Source organism: Panthera uncia, chromosome D1 (genome assembly GCF_023721935.1).
Source record: "Panthera uncia isolate 11264 chromosome D1, Puncia_PCG_1.0, whole genome shotgun sequence".
Lineage (NCBI taxonomy): Eukaryota > Metazoa > Chordata > Mammalia > Carnivora > Felidae > Panthera > Panthera uncia.
In genome coordinates, this window is record NC_064808.1 from 6,537,811 (window position 1) to 6,561,078 (window position 23,268).

General features: G+C 57.6%; 2 protein-coding genes across 2 annotated transcripts in view; both read left to right on the forward strand.

Annotated features, from left to right (window-relative positions):
• The first annotated feature begins 21 nt into the window (after positions 1–21).
• Positions 22–15,065, forward strand: MAP4K2 (mitogen-activated protein kinase kinase kinase kinase 2). The gene is made up of 32 exons (XM_049643281.1): positions 22–189; positions 314–371; positions 576–666; positions 753–817; positions 1,124–1,179; positions 1,512–1,559; positions 1,646–1,688; positions 2,088–2,160; positions 2,254–2,385; positions 2,466–2,528; positions 2,906–2,987; positions 3,078–3,185; positions 3,587–3,665; positions 3,793–3,851; positions 4,354–4,397; positions 4,481–4,519; positions 4,615–4,648; positions 4,743–4,848; positions 4,929–5,017; positions 5,099–5,140; positions 5,238–5,322; positions 5,416–5,495; positions 5,595–5,655; positions 5,742–5,859; positions 9,712–9,770; positions 9,851–9,954; positions 10,053–10,230; positions 11,072–11,140; positions 11,277–11,363; positions 11,602–11,672; positions 11,772–11,827; positions 11,932–15,065. Exons 1-32 carry the CDS (start codon positions 94–96, stop codon positions 12,017–12,019), a joined length of 2,463 nt encoding a protein of 820 aa, XP_049499238.1. The 5' UTR covers positions 22–93; the 3' UTR covers positions 12,020–15,065.
• Positions 15,066–22,104: 7,039 nt separating this feature from the next.
• LOC125911182 (inverted formin-2-like) overlaps positions 22,105–23,268 on the forward strand; it is a 7,725-nt gene continuing 6,561 nt past the window's right edge. Inside the window, 2 exon segments of the mRNA XM_049614888.1 lie at positions 22,105–22,876; positions 22,878–23,262. Of these exon segments, the coding sequence (XP_049470845.1) occupies positions 22,823–22,876; positions 22,878–23,262 (439 nt within the window). The 5' untranslated portion in view covers positions 22,105–22,822.

Consider the following 23,268-nt stretch of genomic DNA (forward strand, 5'->3'; position numbering starts at 1 on the left):
GCCCCGCCCCACCCCGCCCCGCGCCGCCCCGCGCCGGCTCCGCGGCTCCGCAGCTCACGACCGCCCGCCCGCCGGCCCGCCCGGCGCCGGGCAATGGCGCTGCTGCGGGACGTGTCGCTGCAGGATCCGCGGGACCGCTTCGAGCTGCTGCAGCGCGTGGGGGCCGGGACCTATGGCGACGTCTACAAGGTGCGCCGGGCAACCGGACGGGCGGGAGAGCGGCGAGGAGGGTGCAGGCTCTGCGCACTACCGCGGGATCCAGCCCCCAGCCCCGCCCCCTCCTCATCCCGCTTCACCTCCTCCGCCCCTGCAGGCCCGAGACACGGTCACGTCCGAACTGGCCGCGGTCAAGATAGTCAAGGTAGACCCAGGTGAGGGCCTGGAGGCAGGGCCTCTGCGCTGGTGGGAGGGCATAGCGCCTGGTGGCGCTGAGAGTTGACCCCCTGAGAGACAGGCCCCAGGAGGTGCTGTCACTTGGGATCTGTCTGGCCCGGATATGCCCATTTTGCAGATGAGGGCACTGAGTTAGAGCAACCCCCATGCGCCCTCCCCCCATGATGCCCTGTGCTCCCCAGGGGACGACACCAGCTCCCTCCAGCAGGAAATCACCATCCTGCGTGAGTGCCGTCACCCCAATGTGGTGGCCTACATTGGCAGCTACCTCAGGTGAGGCTGTTTTATCCCCTTGCCTACCCTCAGGCAGCCCCCATGTGGCCCTGCCACGTGCTCACCCAGGTTCTGTGCCCTCGCAGGAATGACCGCTTGTGGATCTGCATGGAGTTCTGCGGAGGGGGGTCCCTGCAGGAGATATACCACGGTGAGGGCCAGGACTCCAGGCCCCAGAGGGCCACAAGCCTTTCCCCAACTCCCTCTTCCCCAACATGGGGCAGGAGAGGAGAGCTGGGGTCCTGGAGCTAGGCCCTTCTCCACTCCTAACTGGCTGTGTGACCTTGACAGAAATGGTGTCCTTTTCTGGGCTCTGAATCCCAGACTGTACAGGGAGGGGATAAGGACAACACCTCTTTCACCCAGCAGTGCCTGCTGCTTCCCCCACACAGGGTGGCCTGGCAAGGTCAGCATCTCCTCCAGACCTCCATGCCAGCCTTCACCCCTTCCATTTCAGCCACCGGGCCCCTGGAGGAACGACAGATTGCCTATGTCTGCCGGGAGGCACTGAAGGTAGCTGGGCCCATAAGGCTGTTCACGTTCCTAGTCCCCAGGAGTTACGGGCAGGGAGACTGGCTGCCCTGTGGGGGGGGGGGGGGGGGGAGTGCGGGGGGGGGTGGAGTACTTCAGGCAGGGCTGGCCCGAGGGGCTGTGGGTCCTGGGGGGAAAGGGGCCCCAGCCCTGTTGCCGGAAGCAGCACATTTCCCTCTTGGCTCAGCCACTTCCTGTTTGGGGAGAGGGGAGGAGGAAGCTGCTTGGGTGGGGGGCCCCAGTCCTGAGAGGGGGTTCAGGAGAGGTGGGATAGTGCTGGGTGGCTGCTCTCAGGAGCTCCTTTTTGTCCCCAGGGGCTACACCACTTGCATTCTCAGGGGAAGATCCACAGAGACATCAAGGTAGGGGTCTGGCCCAGGGCATCGTGGGAGGCAGGAGGAGGCTCTTGGGGGCACCAGACGGGATTCTCTCTCCTCCATTCCCACAGGGAGCCAATCTTCTCCTCACCCTCCAGGGAGATGTCAAGCTGGGTCAGTACCCCGGGGAAACAATCAGGGTGAGGGTTCTGTGGGAGCTCGTGGAGGCTTAGAGTCTGCGTTCAGGTGCCGGGTGTCCTTGAGCAAGTCACTTTACCACTTAACCCTCGGTTTCCCCGTTGAGACAGTAGACGAGCCCTCCTTCCCTGCCAGAAGTTGGATGTGGTTGGGTCTTTATGGATTCTAACCTGGGACCGCGCACTCGGTCAGGGATAGAAGGTGGTTGACCCCTCCCGGAGGGGGACCTGGCCTTGCCTCGGACCTGTGGCAGTTGTGGCTGAACCTGGGCCACCTGCTCTCTGAACCCTTCAGGTGCATTCCGAGCCTGAGCCCTGGAGGTGGGTGGGGAGTGGTAGCCAGTGGGCGGATGGGAGTAGCTCTCTCTCCCCGCAGCCGACTTTGGGGTGGCAGGCGAGCTGACGGCATCTGTGGCTAAGAGGAGATCTTTCATTGGGACTCCTTACTGGTGAGGCTGTGCCTTGGGCTGGGGGGGGGGGGGGGGGGGGGCAGGCGCCACAGGTGGGGCACCTGGCCATCCCATCTGTGACCCTGCCTCTAGGATGGCCCCAGAGGTGGCCGCCGTGGAACGCAAAGGAGGCTACAACGAGCTATGTGACGTCTGGGCCCTGGGCATCACCGCCATCGAGCTGGGCGAGCTGCAGCCCCCTCTTTTCCATCTGCACCCCATGAGGTCCGCTGAACACTTACTTGCCCCTCGCCTGACCTCGAGGGCCCTGCTGACCTCGTCCCCTGACCTCGTGCTCTCCACAGGGCCCTGATGCTCATGTCGAAGAGTAGCTTCCAGCCGCCCAGGCTGCGAGACAAGACTCGCTGGTGAGGGCCCACACCCCCTGCTGGGGCCTCCTTTCCAGCAGTCTCCATGGGGGCGGAGAGCCTTCTGCCAACTCCCAGGGCACAGCCTGCGGAGCCCTGCCCTCTCAGCCTTTGTGGACCATCTGCCGGAGGGGCTTGAGCCCTGCCTCTGGGTCGGGGGACCCAGCCTGGGTCTGGAGGAAGGGCAGACGGTTAATGATGGGGGGCGCTGCCGTGTCACAACGCAGCATTGCTTAGGCCAGCCGCCCTTGGCCTCGGGCCGGCTCTTTCCTAGAGCAGACTCCCTCCTCTGGAGCGGTGGCAGGGGGCAGCTGGCAGGATGCTGCACGTGAGGGCTAACCTGGGTCTGGGGGCGGGGGGGCTCTTGTGCCCACTAGGACCCAGAATTTCCACCACTTCCTCAAGCTAGCCTTGACCAAGAACCCCAAGAAGAGGCCAACGGCAGAGAAGCTTCTGCAGGTGGGAGGCAGGGGCAGGGCAGGAGCCTGGATGCTTGAAAGCAGGGCCCTGGAGGTCAGGAACCAACCTGTGCCCCCCTCAATCTTGCAGCACCCGTTCACAACCCAGCAGCTCCCTCGGGCTCTCCTCACACAGCTGCTGGACAAAGCCAATGACCCCCACCTCGGAACCCCTTCCCCTGAGGACTGTGATCTCGAGGTGAGTGAGCAGAGCTGGGGAATGGGTCCTGGCCTGGCCGGGTGGTAAGAAGTGTGGAGGCGGTATGAGTCAGGGCCCTTTAACTTAAATGTTGCCAGCACCGAGAACTTTCCTCCAGGCAAGCCCGCCCATTCGAAGTCTTCCCTGGGCCCATCTTGCCCCCACCCCCACCCCCCCATACCTCCCACCTGATAAATTCCCCACCCTTGGTTCAGGCTGACCTGACCCGTGTGATCTTTGGCCAGCCACTTGCCTGTCTGGGTCGGTTTTCTCATCTTTGAAAACGAGGGTGCCATTTAATCTTGGGATCGTCTCAGAGGGTTGTGAAAACAAAACCCATCCGTGTGCAGAGAGCGCTTCCAGGCTGGGTGTGTGTGTCGGCTGTTTGCGTTCTCTCTTAGGCTTATGACGTGTTCCCAGACACCATTCACTCCCGGGGTCAGCACGGCCCGGCCGAGAGGACCCCCTCAGAGATCCAGTGTGAGTCTGCTGGGAGGACTGTGTCTGTGGATTTGGTGGGGTGGGGGGCTGGGTGTGGGCATTTGGTGTGAGTGTCGGGGTCGGTCGGGAGCCCACCTTCCTAACTCGGGTACCCTGGGCCCCCCAGTTCACCAGGTGAAATTTGGTGCCCCGCGCAGGAAGGAAACGGACCCACTGAACGAGCCGGTGAGGGTCTGTTGCGGGGGGGGGGGGGGCAGGGCAGGGGTGCAGGACGGGGGGGCGTCTCAGATTCCTAAAGCAGCAGCAGCCTGGTCCTCTGGCCGTGGAAAGCCCTGTGCAAGCAGGCTTGTCCCACCCAGGACAGCGAAGGCGGTGCAGGGGGAGGGGGACTGCTTCCCGGGCACAGGGACCATGCCTTTCTAACACGCGGGCCTGTCACAGACCCCGAGCCTCTCCTCCAGCTCTCTGCCGCGTCTGCATCCGAGCCTGGTCGTCTGACTCTACCTCTTGCCCTTGCGCCTCTCCGTCCCCTTCTCTGGCTGTCAGTCCTCCTCTTGCGTAGTTTCTCTGCCTCTCGCTGTCCCCCTCGCTCACAATTTTCTTGCCTGTTTCCGTGTCATTTTCTGTCTGTGCGTCCTGTCCTTCCCACAGTCTCTCCATCACCCGCCCACATTGCCTCTCTTGTCTCTGACTCTCTTTTGGTCTTTCTGACTCGGTTTCCCCGCAGTGGGAGGAGGAGTGGACGCTGCTGGGAAAGGAGGAGCTGAGTGGGTGAGTGAGGGAGAGGGAGGCTACAGGGAAGGGGGAGGGGCAGCAGAAAAGGCTGGCCTCTGACCTCATCCCCTCCTGCCCAGGAGCCTGCTACAGTCAGTCGAGGAGGCCCTGGAGGAAAGGTGAGGGGCTGGGCTCGAAAGGGTGGGGGGGGGCAGCTGGACCCGGGGCCTGGTCACATCTCACGCCTTATGTCCCTCTGGTTCGTCCCCGACAGGAGCCTGACCATCCGACCAGCCTCAGAACTCCAGGTATGGAGTGGGGGAGGGCCGGAGAGGGTGCAGTGGGGGTGGGTTACCGGTGACCCCCTAGAAGCCAGGCTCGGTCCCCTGACTCTCCTGCCAGGAGCTGGACTCCCCAGACGATGCCATGGGAACCATCAAGCGGGCCCCCTTCTTGGGGCCACCCCCTGCTGAGCCTCCAGCTGAAGACCCTCTGTCCAGCCCCCTGGGTGAGTCCGAGCCTGGGGGACCAGGAGATAGGCTCAGGGCGGGGCTAGAGCTGGAATTCACAGCCCTTCTGTGCCTGCAGGAACCCCACCCCCACCTCTCCCAGGCCCTAACAGCCCCCCACTGCTCCCCACTGCCTGGGCCACCATGAAGCACAGGGACGATCCTGAGGTGAGGGGGTGCTCCAGACGGGCTGGGAGGCTGGGAGGCTGGGGCTGTCGCCTCGGCCCTGACTTCTTCCCTCCCTTCCAGAGATCATCCTGCCACGGGCTCCCCCCCACCCCCAAGGTGCATGTAAGTGTCGGTCCCGCGGCCCTGCCACCCTGAAGCCCCCCTGCCTGCTGCCCCCTCTCCCCCCATCTTCTTCACCAGCCTCCTGCCTTCTCCCCAGATGGGCGCCTGCTTCTCCAAGGTCTTCAATGGCTGCCCCCTGCGGATCCACGCTGCTGTCACCTGGATTCACCCTGTCACCCGCGGTAGGCTGGGGCAGGGAGGAAGCAGGAGCCTGGGACCCCGCAGCTTGGGCGGGGTCCGCAGCTTGACCTCTGACCCTGTACCCAAACCCGCAGACCAGTTTCTGGTGGTGGGGGCCGAGGAAGGCATCTACACCCTCAACCTGCATGAACTGCACGAGGATACACTGGAGAAGGTGAGGCCCGGCTGGCTTTGGAGGGGAGAGGGCCTTGGGGGGGCTTGGGGGGCTGACTCCCCGTCCGTCTGTCCGTCTGTCCGCTCTGCGGCCCCCTAGCTGATCTCACACCGCTGCACCTGGCTCTACTGCGTGAACAACGTGCTGCTGTCACTCTCAGGTACGGGGCGGGGCGGGGCGGGCAGGGCCCGGGGCCTGCACCCTGCCCGCCGACACTCTCTGAGCCCCTCTGTCCCTCCCCGGCAGGGAAATCCACGCACATCTGGGCGCACGACCTCCCCGGCCTGTTTGAGCAGCGACGACTACAGCAACAGGTTCCCCTCTCCATCCCCACCAACCGCCTCACGCAGCGCATCATCCCCAGGTCGGGGACCCAGGGGGGTACAGCGGGGTGGGCAGCGGGGGGAGGCAGAGGGGCAGAGCCAGGGTCGAATAGGGCCCTGCACGGGACTGGTGACCTCAGGCGTGTCACTTTGCCTCTCTGAGCCCAGTTTCCTCGTCCATCAGCGTCGGTGCCCCCTCCCCTTGCCCTCAGGCCTGTTGGAAAGCAAGGGGACCACAGTGTGGCAGCTGTGGTTGTTAGGGTGGGGCGCACTTGCTGTGTGCCTGGTCGTAGGCAGGGCTTGGAGACAACAAACCAAATGCATCTTTGACAGTCAGCCCCTGGCCCCCCTCAGTGACCCAGAGGGAGAGCCAGAAGGGGCGCAGGGGCCTCTGAGGGGCCAGCCACACGAGGGCCTGCAGTCGGAAAGTGCCCAGTGGGTTTCCAGGCAGATGAATTAGAGAACCGCCTTCGGCTGGGGGGGGAGAGAACGTGCCAATGCACGTGGGTGACCTGGGGGAGCAGCCCGAGAGGAAGCTGCATGGCTGGCAGAGCCCTGCCTTCGAGGCCAGGCCCAGGATCTGGGTTTGGTTCAACTGGCCGCGTCACCGCGAGCATTTTAGAAGGATCCCTCTGTATGCCGATCAGGACTCTTTCCGTAGCGGGCAAGGCAACTCACTGACTTAAGCACGGAAGGGCGGTTAGTGGTTCACGTGACTGAAAGTTCAGGAGAAGGGTTAGCTTCAGGTCCAGCTGGATCCAGGCTTCCATGGCCTCGCCAGAAATCTGCCCGCGTCTCTTGGCTCTGCTGTCCTCTGTCCCCTTCGTTCTCAGGTAGGCTTTCCTCTCCTCTGATGGATGCCCACGGTTCCAGGCCAGCGTTGCATTAGCTAACAGCCCTACGGTGCTAGAATCCCTGCTTCCAAGAAATTCCCACAAAGTCCGGGGACCAGTTCTCTTTGGTCTAGCTTAGGTTCATGCCCACTTATGAGCCTGTGGCTGTGGCCATGGGATGAGGAGCTCGGGGGGGGGGGGGGGGGCAGGCCGGGGTCACGTGCTGTCTCCTAGTCCTAGGGGTCAAGAGAGAGGGGCCCGTCAGACCGATGAAGGCTAGAGCCATCTGCCGGCTGTGCCGACGGCGGCAACAATGGATCGGAGGGGGCGGCCAGCGAGAGGGCACTTGGAGAGGAGGGCTGCGCTGTGGCCTGAGGCAGTGGGGCTTAGGCTGCAGGGCGGACAGACTTGAACCCTCTTCAGAAAGTGGGGCTGACAGGATCTGGGGCCTGACTGGAGTGAGCAGGAGGGAGAAGGAGGGACCGGGAGACCTCAGGGGAGCGGCTGATGTCGTGTGTTTTATGAGGTGTCCAGGGGGACGTCTGAGACAGAGTCCCTTTTTAGTCATTCAGCGAGTATCCACTGAGTACCTAGTATGTGCCTGGTGGACTCTGTGAACTAGGATTCTCTCCTCTTCCCCAGACTTTCTCGTCACGGGAGACCGACAGCAAACGACCGACGTAAGAAAGGTGCTCTGGGGTGCACAGAGGGGAAGGTAGTACATGCAGAAGAGCAGGGATAAGGAGGGCCAGGAGGGGTGGGGCCTGGATTGGGGTTTTAAACAGGGTGGTCAGGAAGGCCATGTGAGTAGAGGCTCAGAGCAAGCCTTGTTGTTACCTCTGGGGAAAGCATCTCAGGGTGGGGGTGGGGGCAGTGCAAAGGCCCTGGGGCAGGAACAGGCCTGGCCTGTTTGAGGAAGGCAAGGAGACTGGTGTAGCCAGATGGATGGAGCGTGGGGAAGATGATCTGGGAGGGCCCGGTAGCCACGGTGAGGCTTTTGGTTTTGACTCAGAGCAGCCTGAGCGCCACTGCAGAAGAGTCACACGGACTGAGGTTTTCAGGCGATCCCTCTAGCCGCTGTGTTGAGGATCGATTGAAGGGGTGAGGGGAAAGCAGGGAAGCCTGCCCGGAGGTTATTGTGATCATCAGGTGAGAGGTGACGGTGGCGGCGTGGGCCCGGGTAGAAGGGAAGGAGCTGAAAAGCGGCTAGGTTCGGATTTCATTTTGGAAGTTGAATCAGCAGGATTTCCCAACAGTTGGTGGATGGGAGAGAAAGAGGAGTCAGGGAGGAGTCCAGGGTTGTTGGCCTGGGTGACGGGAAGGATAGAGCCGTCATCAGGCATGGCTGGAGCAGGACTCAGTGTTGTCATGTGGCGTTTAAGGTGCGTAAGCGGGGCCTTCGTTGGCCGTGGGCTAGGTGAGACTGAATTCGAGGAGGGGTCTGGGCTGTGGGCTTAGACGTCCCCCTGCCCAGGTGGGTGGCGGGAGCCGGTAGGGACAGGCCAGTGGCTACGCCCAGCTGGGAAGCCCGGGGCGCCGGCCCTTCCTGGAGCAAGCTCACTCACACGGCATCTGGAGCCCTGTGGCCCTAGGGCTTCCTGAGCTCAGTCCCCCAGCAAACCTCTGCTTTGTCCCAGGACCTGCAGGAAACAGGCCTGTCAGCACACCAGCGAGTCCCTGGCAGCTTTGGGTGTGTGTCTGGGAAACTACAGAATCGCAGTGTCCACTTCGAACGTAAAGAGCAGAGAGCCAGAGTTGTCTGCAGAAAAGAAAACAAATACAAAAATATGCGCCTCTGTCCCATCCAAAGGCCGGTTGGGGAAGAGAGTAGAGTGAGGACAGAGGGACGGGGAGAGAGGGGCACGGGCCGCCTCGGCGGGGTCCCCCTGCTGGCAGAGGGCCCAGACGGGCCGCTGGGAGAAGGTGGCAGGGCTGCGGACATGTAGCCCTGTCCCCCAGAGGAAGAAACAGGCTCAGAAGGTCCCCTGAGGGCTTGGGGGACAGCCGGTAAGCAGAGCAAAGACTCCACCTCTCCCCTGCCTCCAAGGCAGGCCCCCCCCTGCTGGTCCCTGTTGGTGTAGCTTCAGCTGAGGCAGTGGGGGGGGGGAGGGGAGGGGAGGGAGGAGGGCAGGGCAGGGAGAGGGCAGGCCCAGCCGTTTGTTTGCGGTTTTCTTGCAAGTCTTAATCTCCCCGGGCCTCCCTGCCTTTCTGTGACACACGACATGTGTACACGGGGACCGCCGTGAGTGCTCTGGCAGCCTAGCAGGGCTGGAGTCTCCAGCAGCTCCCCACCCCTCCACGCTCTCGTTTCTCCATTCATTTCTTCATGTATACCTTGCTTTCACCTGAAAAGGATTTTCGATGACTGGAAATAGGAGGGAAAGTAAGAATTCAGAATGAAAGCCCTTTGTGAGAGTATTCTGAGTTCCAGGCTCTGCGGTAAACCCTTCTCCTGTATTCACTTGTTTTTTGTTTTTGTTTTTTAAATTAGAGAGAGAGTATGATGGAGGGAGAGGAGCAGAGGCGGGGGGAGAGAGAGAGAGAGAGAGAGAGGGAGGGAGGCTCTATGCTCAGCGTGGAACCTGACGCGGGGCTCGATCCCACAACCCTAGGAGCCAAAATCAAGAGTCGGACGCTCAACCGACTGAGCCATCCAGGTGCCCCTGTATTAACTCATTTAATCCTTACTGTGACCCCCTGAGGTCGGTGCCGCTGTTACCCGCCCCCCCCCCCCCACCATTCTACGGATGTGGAAGTTGAGGCAGGGGGGAGGTTACGTGACTTGCCCAAAGTTGCACAGTGAAAGGTACTTCTGTGATCCAAACCCGTGGACTGAACAGAGACACTGCAGGCTGTGGAGGTGGGTGCTAGAGCCACGGGGCCGGCTTCTGCTCCTGTGCCCTCCACAGCTGCATTACCCAGGCACATTGCTCTGCCTCTCTGAGCTTCGGCTTCTCACCTCCAGGGGCAGGAAAGCGATAGTCCCCATTTCTTAGGGCTCCGTGGGGCCTCGGCCACGGATGGCACCCATGACACGTGTCCTGGTTGTCGCCCCTGCAGGCGCTTTGCCCTGTCCACCAAGATCCCAGACACCAAAGGCTGCCTGCAGTGTCGTGTGGGTAAGAGCTGGGCCGGGTGGGGCCGGGGAGGGCTGGGGTCACGGGCACAGCCCGGGACCCACTGCCCGCCTCTCTCACAGTGCGGAACCCCTACACGGGCAGCACCTTCCTGCTGGCCGCCCTGCCCGCCAGCCTCCTCCTGCTGCAGTGGTACGAGCCGCTGCAGAAGTTCCTGCTGCTGAAGGTGTGGGGCGGGCGGGTGAGGCCGCGGGCTCCCCCCCCCGCCCCCGGGGTGGGGGTGGTGGGCCTGGGGCGAGACCTGAGCACCCCTGCCGCCCCCAGAACTTCTCCAGCCCCTTGCCCAGCCCGGCGGGGATGCTGGAGCCACTGGTACTGGACGGGAAGGAGCTGCCGCAGGTGTGTGTGGGGGCTGAGGGCCCCGAGGGGCCCGGCTGCCGAGTTCTGTTCCATGTCCTGCCCCTGGAGGCCGGTCTGACGCCTGACGTCCTCGTACCACCTGGTGAGCGGGAGGGCCCTTTGTGTGTGTGTGTGTGTGTGTGTGTGTGTGTGTGTGTGTGGGACAGAGAGCTAGACAGTTGGCGAGAGAGAGAGATTGCGTGTCCCCTGCAGCGTATGGCTCCACGGAGACCAGCCTCCCTTCAGCTGGGCTTCCGTAAAAGATTTCATTAGACCAAAGGGCTCAGCAGCTAAGAAAACCCACCGCTGCAGGGGCCTCAGACACGAGCTGTGTCATTCTTAGGCCTCACGACGGCCCGCGAGGTAGGCATCGTCATGCCTGTGTTACAAATGAGGGAACTGAGGCTCAGAGATTTGTGGTCCCACAGTGATGGAGTCACACGGCGTGCTTCTCCTGACTCCGGACACCCTGCCCTCCTCCCCCCCCCCCCCCCCCCCCCCCCAGCCCCCACCTCAGGGGCACCCCCCCTCAAAGCAGACTAGGACTGTGTCCCTGTCCACCTGGATCACCTGCTGGGCTGTGCCCGGGAGCCCCTCTGCAGGCAGACAAGGGAGACACGGCCTGGCTGAGCCGCCAGCCCCGCGCTGGCCCCAAGAGGAAGATGTGGCCCACCCCCAGACCCCCCTGCCCCCCCCCCCACCCCCCCCCCCCCCCCCCCGGCTCCCTGGGACTCACCCCTGCCTCTGTGCGCCTGCAGGCGGGCCACTTTGCTACCCTGAGCCTCAGTTCCCCAGCCATGCTGTGCGGGAACCCAGTGGGGCTGCTGGGGGGTTGAAGTGTGGTTGTGGGGACAGCTGGCTCTAGCTGTCCGCCACATCTTCCTCTTGGGGCCAGAGCGGGGCTGGTGGCTCAGCCAGGCCGTGTCTCCCTTGTCTGCCTGCAGAGGGGCTCCCGGGCACAGCCCAGCAGGTGATCCAGGTGGACAGGGACACAGTCCTAGTCTGCTTTGACCGTGAGTGCCCCTGAGGTCAGGGTTGGGGGCAGTGGAGGGGGTTAGGGGAGGCGAGGGAAGCCTTGTGAGTGGGGGTCTGCCCTCCCAGAAGGGAACCACCTGGTCCCCACCCACCACCAGCCCTCTCCCTGCACAGGCTGCGTGAGGATTGTGAACCTTCTGGGTGAGCCCACGGCCACACTGGCGCCTGTGCTGACCTTTGACTTCCCCATTGAGACTGTGGGTGAGTGACAGATGACGACAGGGTGGGGGGGGCGGATATCCCCAGCCTGGAGCAGGTGGTGTGGCCCAGGGGCCTGGGGCTGGGGGTGGGACGAGGAGGCAGGTGCCGCAGCCCCTCTCAAGGGCCACCGCGGTCTGTGAGGACCTCTGTGGCCCAGGTGTGGGCCCAGGGCGTGGCTGGGGGAGCCCCAGTGTCCTCAGGGCAGGTGCAGGGCTCATGGCAGCTGGATTCCCCCTAGTGTGCCTGCAGGACAGCGTGCTGGCCTTCTGGAGCCACGGTATGCAAGGCCGAAGCCTGGACACCAACGAGGTGAGCGGAACCCGGGAACCTGGCCTCCCCTGACCTATCTGTCCCCACCTCTTAGGAGAAGACCTGCTGGGGTGGCCTCAGAGTCCCTTTCCTTCCCAGGTGACTCAGGAGATCACAGACGAGACAAGGATCTTTCGAGTGCTCGGGGCCCACAGGTAAGACGGGGCGCCTCCCCTTTAGAGGCCCCTGAGGCCGTATGGACATGCGCACAGGCCTCAGGCCCCTGCCTTGCTCACCTCCGGTTCTGTCTCCCCTCCAGAGATATCATCCTTGAGAGCATTCCCACCGACAACCCCGGGGCTCACAGCAACCTCTACATCCTCACGGGCCATCAGAGCAGTTACTGAGAGGGTCAGGTCTGGCCGGTGGCATTCCGCCGTCCCGCCCCCAGGCCTTAGCGGCATTCCCCTTTAGGCAGTGGCGCCTCCCGGATCCGAGAGGCCCAGGCTCCGCTGGGCTGAAGGGCAGAAATAATTCTGAGAAGAGTTTCGGGGCTGTGGAGGGGAGGGGAGCCCACCCCGGGCCCCTGCGATAACTGGACCAGAGGAAGCTGCTGTCCCCTCCCCTACCCCCGTGGGCAACCCGGGCCCTGTGACAAGGGCCCCGGGCAGGGTGGGAGCAGGCCCGGGCGATCCATTCCATTTTGTTCCACGTTTCTTTTCCATTCTTCTTGCCAAGAGCCTGCCCCTGCCCCCTGTCCTGGGGAACATGGTATTTAAAAGAGAGACTATATTGGTATTAAAGCTCGTTTGATTTTACTCCACTGATCCCTCTTTGTCGGGGGTTGGGGGGGAGAGCTGAGGAGGAGGACTGGGGAGGCTTCTTCTCCCTCCTCCCGCCCTCCCTCCCTCCTTCCCTCCAGCACATCTTCCTGTGGCAGCAGGTGCTATGGGTGCCCCATGGAAGGGTGGGCCACCAGTGCTCTCTGGCGGTTCCCTTAGGGGGCAGCCAGGCAGAGGTGGTGGAGAGGCCAGTGGCCCCGAAAGGCCTCCTAGGGGCACTGTCTTCCAGGGCTCCCTGCTCAGGATGAGCCCTCAGCTTTGTAATATGAGGCCTCTTTTATGGCCGAGGAATGATGCAGTTGGGGGAGGCAGGCTGAACAAAGGGACTCTCATCCCCGGGCACTCCTGCCCCCTATGGGATCTCACCAGGCAGCCAGCACCCAGGGAGGGCCGGCCACTGGCAGCTCCACCCTGTGCCAGCGAGGCTTTGGTTTCTGGACACAGCCTGTCCTGATCTGGATCCCCTGCCCAGGCCCGGGGCTGCGTCCCTGCCTCCCACCTGCTGCTTAGGTGTGTTCCATCAGACCAGGACCGCTAAATATGGACTCCAGCGTCAGACCAGGCTCCGGGAAGATCAGCCTGTGTCCATTTAACAAGTATTCCCAGTCAGCCTTCCCAGTGCTAGACCCCGGGCTCACAGAGGGGTCACTCCCAAGGTGTGGACCAGCCCCCAGGGAAGGGAGGGTATCTCGAGGGTATGTCTGTCTGCCCGTGGCTGACCTTGTGCTTTGCCGTGTCACTCTCCCACTTTTCCCTCTTGGAGGGCTCCGTGCCCTCAGGCCAGGGAGCCCTCCCTTTGTCTCAGGCACTGACCAGGCTGCTTTTGACCAGAGCCTTTGGCCAGGTGAGGTCAAAGCGGTAGGACGGCAGCTGGCCTGGAAGGAGAGGACAGGTACACACACAAGACCATGGGTGCATAGGGCGAGGAGGCCTTGGGTCTGGGGCCAGAGCTTGAGCAAAGGCCCAATTATTTTTCTTCTGGTAGACAAGGCAGCTGTTTGAATTAAGAACTTCTCTACCAGGTTGGGTTGCTGGTATTTGATAAACGGATGCAGATGGGCGGCGGGGGGCGGGGGTAGATGGCAGCTTATGCGAAGAGATTGCAGCAGCCCAGTCCCTAGTGCCCCTGCCAGGAGCCCAGGGTGATCCCAGGTCGTCAGAGTGTCCCCTTGTCCACTCTCCCACAGAGCCCAGACTGCTCCGACTCCTGGGGTTTCTTGGCTGAAATGGATTTGTCAGACAGGGAGGGACACGAGGCTTCTGTGCATTGGCACTCACACCTGGGCTCTCCCTGAGACCCAAAGGAGGGGGGCAGGCACCTCCCGAGTTCTGAAAGTCTACACCTGCCTGGCTGACATGTGATGGGCCAAATGGTGGAGTGGCGGGGATAGAATTCCTAACTTCCCAATCTCTCGATTTCTTGGTTTAGGTGTAGGATTAAGCTGAGGAGTGCCGGGGGTGGGGAGGCGAGCTCCCGCTCCGCTCCGCGGAGGCCCCTGACCCTGACCCCAGGTGCCTGGGGAGGACAGACCTTCTACCCACCGAGCCGCGGTCGGTCGGCAGAGAGCGCCACCTTGTGGCGGGCCTCCCCGGCCCTCCGCTGCCACCCACGCCTGAAAAGGGGGTTTTGGTGGGAGGAGTCAAGAGTGTTAATGTGCCAAAGTGGGAGATCAGGGAAAAAAGCAAGGGCTTCTGATAAAGTATTCACTGGCAGCACAGGCTGGCCACAAGCCAAAGAAAGCCCAGGAAGCTGGGAGTTTGCGCTGAAAGCCTAAGAGTGTTATATTATTTATGTATTTTTAAATAGGTAGGCCTTGTCCGTGGCACACTGTTTTTTAAAAATGCAAAATAGATACGATGAGAAGTCACCTACGAAGGTCTCCGTTACTTATGAACCCTTCGGGGAGGATTTATGCAGTTCAGTATGATATCTTCTCCTCCCTTTTTTTATACGTGTGCTAATATATTCCACATACCTTTCTGCTCTTACCCTTTTAAAATCCGACCTGGAGGGTTTTCCATTATCACTGACTCCCTCTTTGTTTGTTTGTTTGCTTGTTTTATAGCTAGTGGTGTTCCATCGTAGGGGCTTCCCACAATTCCTGTTCCTTAAAGTGGGTTAGATCCCTTTGGATGTAAATTTGTTTCTACTACTTTGATATTACAGACGACACTGCAATAAATATTCTTGTGCAATAAGTATTAGGCCAGTGCCACTGTACACATTCAGGTGTCCTATAGCATAAATTCCTGGAAGCGGCATTGCTGGCTCAGAGCGGCCGTGTTTGTTCTTGCGACAGCGACTGTCAAAATTGCTTGCCCTTCTGGGCGGAAGTCTCTGAGATAGGTCAGCTCGGCCTCTTGAAGCCATTCTGTGGGTAAGTGGAGGAGGCACGGGTGCCCCAGGACGTTCAGGTAACTGGCTCGTAGCCGAGCGAGGGTCAGAGGTCAAGGCGACAACCGCAACGTTGCGCTCCGGAATGGCGAGGGACGGGCCACCTTTGTGTGGCGCGTCCAGCGCCTGGTCACTGCCTGGTGCAGAGGCGGCCCTCAGACACGCTTTCTGAGTGAAGGGATGGGTGTGACGGGGGTGAAGAGGGAGGTGCTGCCGTCAGCCCTCTTGACCGGACCAGCTCGCCGAGCTGGGTCTTCCGCAGATACAGCAGATCCCAAGTCTGCCTGCAGGGCTGCTGGGGGGGGGGGGGGGGGGGGATTGAAAATACCGTAATAACAACACCACACAGATGCATCTCAGAGATAGAATGCCGAATTAAAACCACGAATCCCACGAAATGACACATAGCACGATAGCATTTTCCAAAGCTCAAGACCCAGCAAAACGAAACCACTTATGGTCCGCTGACACACGCACGGGTGATAAAACTGTCAGGTCCGGGGAGGAAAAAGTACCAAATTCAAGATGATGGTCTCCGAGAGGAGAGTGGCAGTGGGACGAGGAAGGACCCCAGGAATTTGCAAGGGTTTTGGTAAAATCTTGGTCCTCAGGTTGGGCGATGGGCTCCCAGGGCATTCGGTGTCTGTCGGTTCTTTTTGTACGTTTCAAACGCTGTGTAGTAACTGGTTGAGTGTAAGCATAAAAATAACCACTCAAAAAATAAAGCCCGGTACCGACTTCAGAAAGAAAAACAAAAAGCCAAGATAATCCTTCCCTACAGGACGGTATCAGTGTTGGGAGGAGAATTATGGGCAGATCCTCCCCCTCTCTCTAGTTTTCTCTATTGTTTGTTAACACATCTTTATTGAGAGGCGCCTGGCTGGCTCAGTCAAAAGAGCACGCAACTCTTGATCTCAGGGTCATGAGTTCGAGCTCCATGTTGGGTATAGGGATTACTTAAATAAACTTAAAAAAAAAAACACACAAACAGCTTTATTGAGGGATAAACTGGTATCCGATACACTGCATATATTGAAAATGTCCTATTTGATGATGACGTGAGAAACCGTCACCACAATCAAGATAACGTCCATCATCTCGCCAAGTTCCCTCTACCCCTTTGTGATCGTGCCGTCCTGCTCATAATACCCACGGAGCCGCTCTCCGTCACTATAGATGAATGTGCACTTTTCAGAATTGACATAAATAGAATCGTACAGTGTGCACGCCTCTTTACCTTTCACTGAGCAAATGGTTCTGTGATTCACCCATGTTGTTGCATGTACTGATAGTCGTTCTTTTTTATTGCCGAGTAATATTCTGTTTGATAGGCGTACCACAGTGTGCTTGGCTCGTCACCTGTTGGACATGTGGGCTCTTTCCGGCTCTGGACTGTTACAAATAAAACTGCTATGAATATTCACGTATGTGTCTGCGTGTGGGCATCTACTTTCATTTCTCTTGGGTAAATACTTCGGCGTGGGAAGCGTTGTTGAACTTTGTAAGGAACTGCCCGAGCGTTTTCCAAAGTGGTTATTACCATTTTACATTCCGGCCAGCCAGGTAGGGGAATTCTAACCCCTTCGCTTCCGTGACGGCCCTTGGTATGGTCGGCCTTGTTTAATTTTCACCAAACAGACGTGTCGTGGAATCTCACGGTGGTTTTAATTTACTTTTTTTTTCACGACTGTACGACTTCTTGGGAAAAGAGTCTGTTTTCTGGTGCCTGGCTGGCTCGGTCGGTAGAGCACACGGCTCCCGATCTCGGGGTTGTCAGTGTGCGCCCCACGCTGGGTGCAGAGATTACTTTAAATTTTTAAAGAAAGAAAGAAAAGAGTCTGTTCAAATCTTTGGCTTTTAAAAAGTAGGGTTGTCCTCTTGTTGAGTTTTAGAGTCTGGGTACAAGTCCTTTATTGGATACATGATTTGCACGTACCTGCTATTTAACGTTTTATTTAGTTTTGAGAGAGACAGAGCATGAGCAGGGGAGGGGCAGAGAGAGAAGGAGACACAGAATCCAAAGCGGCTCCGGGCTCTGAGCCGTCAGCACAGAGCCCGATGCGGGACTTGAACTGACAAACTGCGAGATCATGACCTGAGCCGAAGTCGACCGCTTAACCGACTGAGCCACTCAGGCAGGCGCCCAGTTATTTCTAATCTGTACCTAAAGTCACAAATTCCACTACCTGTCTCCCACTGGTTCAAATTAGCTTTAACAGGAAGTAGTAAGCAGGGGCTTCTGGGTGGCTCAGTTGGCTAAGTGTCCGACTTGGGCTCAGGGCATGCTCTCATGGTTTGTGGGTTCGAGCCCTGCATCGGGCTCTCTGCTGACAGCTCAAAGCCTGGAGCCTGCTTCAGATTCCGTGTCTCCCTCTCTTTCTGCCCCTTCCCGTTCATACTCTCTTTCAAAAATAAACATTAAAAATTGTTTTAAATAATAATTTAAATAATTTTTAGGCAGGCGCCCCTAAAAATTGTTTTAAATAAAAACACAAAAAATAGGGGGCGCCTGGGTGGCTCAGTCGGTTAAGCGGCCGACTTCGGCTCAGGTCACGATCTCGCGGTCCGGGAGTTCGAGCCCCATGTCGGGCTCTGGGCTGACGGCTCAGAGCCTGGAGCCTGCTTCCGATTCTGTGTCTCCCTCTCTCTCTGCCCCTCCCCCGTTCATGCTCTGTCTCTCTCTGTCTCAAAAATAAATAAACGTTAAAAAAAAAAACCCACAAAAAATAGGAAGTGGTAAATAAACATAATTTTGCGGGGAAAACAAAACATGAAAAGCTCTTGGTGCACAACGGGTGCTCACTCCATGGTAGATGGTGTTGTTCCTAATGCAGGTAATGGAATCACAGGTGGGCTCTCCAAACTGTGGACACAGAGGCAAACAACCATGGACTTGCTCCTCCTAAATGTCAGCTACCTACACGGTACTACCAATCAATCTTGCCAGGGGTTGGGGTTTCTGAACTATCAGATGTAGATTCAAAAGACCGAAAACGCCAAAGATGAGTGGGAAGGACTGAAGCTTTTTTTTTATGTTTGAAAAAGAGAGAAAGAGGGAGGGAGGGAGGGAGACAGAGAGAGAGCGAGAGCCCACAAGGTGGGGAGGGGCAGAGAGAGAGAAGGAGACACAAATCCAAAGCTGGCTCCAGGCTCCGCGCTGTCAGCACAGAGCCTGACGTGGGGCTCGAACTCACAAATTGTGAGATCGTGACCTGAGCCGCTTTACCGACTGAGCCACCCAGGCGTCCCTGAAACTTCTTATGTTGTACACTCCAACACCAGTTCTCTGCCACCCACCAATGTCTTACAAGTCCATCCGATTCCGACACGAACAACTCCGAGTTGGTGAAGACCCCACAGGTGAGGAATTCAGCCACAAGTCCTGGTTCTCCGGGCTAGCCACACCTCTGTCCAACCTGGCTGCAAGTTCAGGGTTCCCACAGACCCCTTTCAGCTTCAACAATTTGCCACAGTGACTCACAGAACTCAGGCAAGCACTACATTTATGATTACTGTTTTATTATAGAGGATACAAGTGAACGGCTACAATGAAGAAACGTGGCAAGGTCTAGAATGGTCCTGAGCCCGGGAGCTTCCGTCCCTGTGGAGTCAGGGTATACACCACCCTTCTGTCACATCAGTAGGCTCACTGACTCAGAAGCTCTCCAAACCTCATTGTTCGGGGTTTTCAACTGAGGTTTCGTTACACAGGCACGATTGATGAAATCATCGGCCGTGTGACTGCATGCAGTCTCCAGTCCCTCTCTCTCCGCCAGAGGTGGGGCTGAAAGCGGAGTGGTTTTCCTGACCAGCCAGCATCCTGAAGCTAGCTCAGGGCTCTCAGAGCTGGCAATGAGTCCCCTGTGAGCTTCAACTCGGGTATGGTCCAAAGGGGCTTGTCATGAACAAGCAAAGACACTCGTATCACTCAAGAAATCCCAAAGGTTTTTGGAGCTCTGTGCCAGGATCTTGGGACAAAGGCAAGATAATATATTTTTGGTGGTACTGCACCCTTGTATAAAATCAGGAGACATCTGTGTCTGGAGTCCGTGTAGAGTTCTTGGAGGTTCCTATTCGAACCAACAGTGCTCTCTGATCTTACTGGATCGGCACAGCATCCTGTAGGGGTAGCGTCAATGTCTGCCTCGTGCGGACAGAGAAACTGAGGCGTGGAGAGATTAAATTACTTCCCTAGTTGTCCGCCGGTGGATGGCTGGCCTGAGTCCGTTAAGACTCCAACCTGCCTCCAAACTGGGAAGAATCAGCCTGCGGGTCCTCAGCCAGAAAGTGCCAATTTATTTATTTTTTATTAAAAATTTTTTGTTTTAACATTTATTTTTTGAGAGGGAGAGAGACAGACAGAGGGTGAGTGGGGGAGAGGCAGAGAGAGAGAGAGAGAGAGAGAGACACGGAATCTGTAGCAGGCTCCAGGCTCTGAGCTGTCAGCACAGAGCCCGACATGGGGCTCGAACTCACAAACCGTGAGACCATGACCCGAGCCGAATTAGGATGCTTAACCAACTGAGCCACCCAGGCGCCCCAAGAGTAGGGATTTTAAAGGCCACGCTCTGCAAAAATAAAAAGTAATAAATTGGGGCGCCTGGGTGGCGCAGTTGGTTGGGCGTCCAACTTCAGCCAGGTCACGATCTCGCGGTCCGTGAGTTCGAGCCCCGCGTCAGGCTCTGGGCTGATGGCTCGGAGCCTGGAGCCTGTTTCCGATTCTGTGTCTCCCTCTCTCTCTGCCCCTCCCCCGTTCATGCTCTGTCTCTCTCTGTCCCAAAAATAAATAAAAAACGTTGAAAAAAAAAATTTTTAAAGTAATAAATTAATAACATTGCAACTTGGAATTAAGGAAAGATACTCTCATGAAAGTCCTGGATAAAAGAAGAAATTCAACCAGAACAGCTGCAGAGCAGTGCGGGTGACGGGCCCATCACACAAAGCTGTAGCCTTTGCTGTCATCAGCATGGCAACGTCGCGATTGGTATTAACAGTCCATTTTCGGGTGTGCATTTGTCTCTTCCTTTATCAGACTATGATTTTCTGGAAGGCAGGGACTGAGTTTCGTTTACTTCTGCGATCCACCAAAGCTGTTTTGCACTCAGTAACTGCTCACACGCTGAGGGACTCTTTTCTCCTCCAGAGAGCCTTGTTGTACTAACTGGGAAAATTAACTTTCCCTTCATTTTCAAACAGATGACTTAAACACATAAAAGTTTTTTGAATGTTTGTATTTGAGAGAGAGAGACAGACAGACAGACAGAGTGTGAGTAGGTAGGGTCATAGAGAGAGACAAGGAGACACAGAATCCGAAGCAGGCTCCAGACTTTGAGCAGTCGGCACAGAGCCCGACACGGGGCTTGAACTTGTGAACTGAAAGATCATGACCTCTGAGCCAAAGTCAGACGCTTAACCGACTGGGCCACCCAGGTGCCCGATGACTTAAATATTTTATATTTTTTCCTTTCTTGTCCGTAATATTAGCTTCGCTTTTATTATACAAATAGTACTTGCTCAGTATAAAAAACTAAAGTAGAATATAGAACATAGAGAAATAGGAGGAAAAAATTAAAAATTACCTGAGATCCCACCACCATTAAAAATTTGCTGATTTTCCTGTCAGTGGACTTCGTTATGTTCAGTTATATAATGTTATGTCACGGGATCATCAGAAATTTTTAAAAAGTATGAAGCACATTTAAAAAATGTTTTGAGTGCTCAAAATGTATGGAATAACGTCCAAGTAATTGTTTCCCTCTCCAGTGCTTCACTAATAACATGACGTGTATTCTTCCATAGCTATGCTCAGCTAACCAAATAAAAACATGCACGAGCACACACATATATGGGGCTTTACAAAAACGAGATCGTGAAATATGTATTTGTCTGCTTTTCTCATTTAATAACAGCATAGAAGTCCCTCTACATCAGTTGGTATCGATTAACTGATTTTCAAATCTGCCTAGTAATCTATGTTACGGACATTCAGTTTGTCGAATTCACTTATTAATAGAAACACACTTTGTTTCCAGATTTTCACCGTTACAGTGCTGCAGTAAATGCAGTATAAGACCATGAACACATTACATTATATCATGACACACTTTGCTTTGGGGCAGATTCCCAGGAGTGGGACTGATACGTTGAAAAGGCCCAACATGGGGCTAGATCTGACGAATGGTGAGATCATGGCCTGAGCTGCAAGCAAGAATCCCACACTTAACCTACTGAGTCACCCAAGCGCCCCTCTAATTAATTAAAAAAAAAAAATTAACATTTATTCATTAAAATTTTTTTAATACTTATTATTTTTGAGGGAGAGGCAGAGACAGAGAGCAAGCAGGAGGGGGACAGAGAAAGAGGAAGGCGCAGAATCAGAAGCAGGCTCCAGGCTCAGCTGTCAGCACAGAGCCCAACGGGGGACTCGAACTCACCAACCAGATCATGACCTGAGCTGAAGTCAGAAGCTTAACCAATTGAGCCACCCAGGTGCCCCCCCCCCATTAACTTTGAAGACTTCTTTCCATATAAGCTCTTTATCATGTGTGGCAAACATATTTTCCTGATGTATTACTGTCTGCTTTTATCACACAGTTTTCATTTCTTTGGTGGTCATCTTTTATTAGTCTGAGTTTCTTGTCTTCCTAAAAGTCTCTATCTCTACATGACTCTGATAGTGTCCTACATCGTGTTCCGTGCCTGTTTTATTGTCTAATTTAGCACTCTATACCATTTATTAGCTCAATTTCTCTTTACGGAATCTACCTACATATGGGGGGATCTATTCCCAGTCTCTTCCTGTTGCCTTCATCGGTCTTTCCTACACTATCACATCGTTTCATGATGGAGTCTTTTATACTGTTTGTACCGTCTGAAATGCAAGTTCCTTCTCGACCTCGTTGACAAGTTTCCCCACTATTTTCATAATTCTATGATTATAAGATGATGTAATCACCCCAACCCAATTGAGATTCGCATGGAAACGCAATGTGTATGTAAATTAATTTTGGAATTGACTTTATATTGTTGTCGCCTCAGATTATGTGTTCTTCTGTCGGCTCAGATATTGCTTTTAACCTTTCAAAAAGGCTATTTTATAGCTTATTTTCTTTCTTCCTTTAAGAAAACAGGAAGTCCTTTTTTACCTGCGGCTAGTCAACGGATCCTGTTTACGGGCGCGCGCCGGCCCCTCCCCCCGTCCCCCAGTTCCGGGTTACCATGGGAATCGAGAATTGACGTCACTTAGGGCTTCCGCGCCGGACCCCAGGGTCGACTATGAAGCGAAGGGCGGAGAGGAAGCTTTGTCCCACCTGCGCATGCGCGCTCCTTCTCCACTCCTCCCCCACCGTAAATCTCGTTCAGCCGCGGCTTTACCGCCGCGACCTCTCGCTTAATCCCAGCGAAACTGCTCCCCGGGGGAGGGGCGTAGAAAAAGAATCGAACAAGCGACAGCCAATCCCATGAGACTACGACGCAACCAAGGTTGATCGACTCAATCAGTTTCAACCAATGAGAAAGCCCTTGGCTCTTACGTCACAGAGCTTGCCCCACCCTATCCCCTCCTTTCTGGACGCTGAGCTCAGTTCGCGCAGTAACAAATGAAGTGCGCGCTGCGACACCTCCTAGCTCGCCAGGCTCGTCCGCCATTTCTTCGCCGGGCCTAACGGTCCGGCCAATCCCAGCGTGCATCGAGAAAGGCTAAGGCTCCGCCAATCGGAGGCCGCCGATTCCGACCCCCTTGCCTCGGCTCGGCCCAATCCAGGCCTCGGACCCGTCGCCCCCGGCCCGCCCCCGCGGCGCCCTCTCTCCTCCCTCTTTGTGCGTCTCGCGCCGCCGCCGCCCGCCGCGTGAGAGGACGGATTCCGCGCGCTCCGCGGCAGCGCAGTCGGGTCCCCTCCCCCCGGAAGGTTCGCGAAGAAGCCGCCGCCGCCGCCACCTAAAAGGAGCCACCGGTGCCGGTCCCCGGGGGCACCATGGCGACCGGAGCGAACGCCACGCCGCTGGGTAAGCTGGGCCCCCCCGGCCTCCCCCCCCCTTTCCGGGCCCAAAGGGGGCTTCGAGCCGGGGCCACCGCCTGCTCCCGGGCCTGGGGCGGGGCTGCTGGTGCCCGGGGCGCCGCCGCCCCCGCCCGTGGGCTCGGTGGGGGCCCTGACCGCGGCCTTCCCCTTCGCGGCGCTGCCGCCGCCGCCACCGCCGCCGCCCCCGCCTCCCCAGCAGCCGCCGCCGCCGCCGCCCTCCCCAGGCTCCTCGTACCCGCCGCCGCAGCCTCCCCCTCCGCCGCCGCTCTACCAGCGCGTGTCGCCGCCGCAGCTGCCGCCACCCCAGCCGCCGCGTCAGGACCAGCAGCCGGGCTCGGCCGGCGGCGGAGGAGGTGAGTCGGGCCGAGAGAGCGCGAGAGGCGTCGCGCGGACGGGCCCGG

Bases quoted from the DNA above. Each gene is read 5' to 3' on its own strand.
- MAP4K2 (XM_049643281.1), top strand. From the start codon at position 94: ATGGCGCTGCTGCGGGACGTGTCGCTGCAGGATCCGCGGGACCGCTTC. The intron at 818-1,123 runs GTGAGGGCCAGG...CTTCCATTTCAG, and splicing joins CCTGCAGGAGATATACCACG to CCACCGGGCCCCTGGAGGAA. The intron at 3,852-4,353 runs GTGAGGGTCTGT...GTTTCCCCGCAG, and splicing joins CGGACCCACTGAACGAGCCG to TGGGAGGAGGAGTGGACGCT.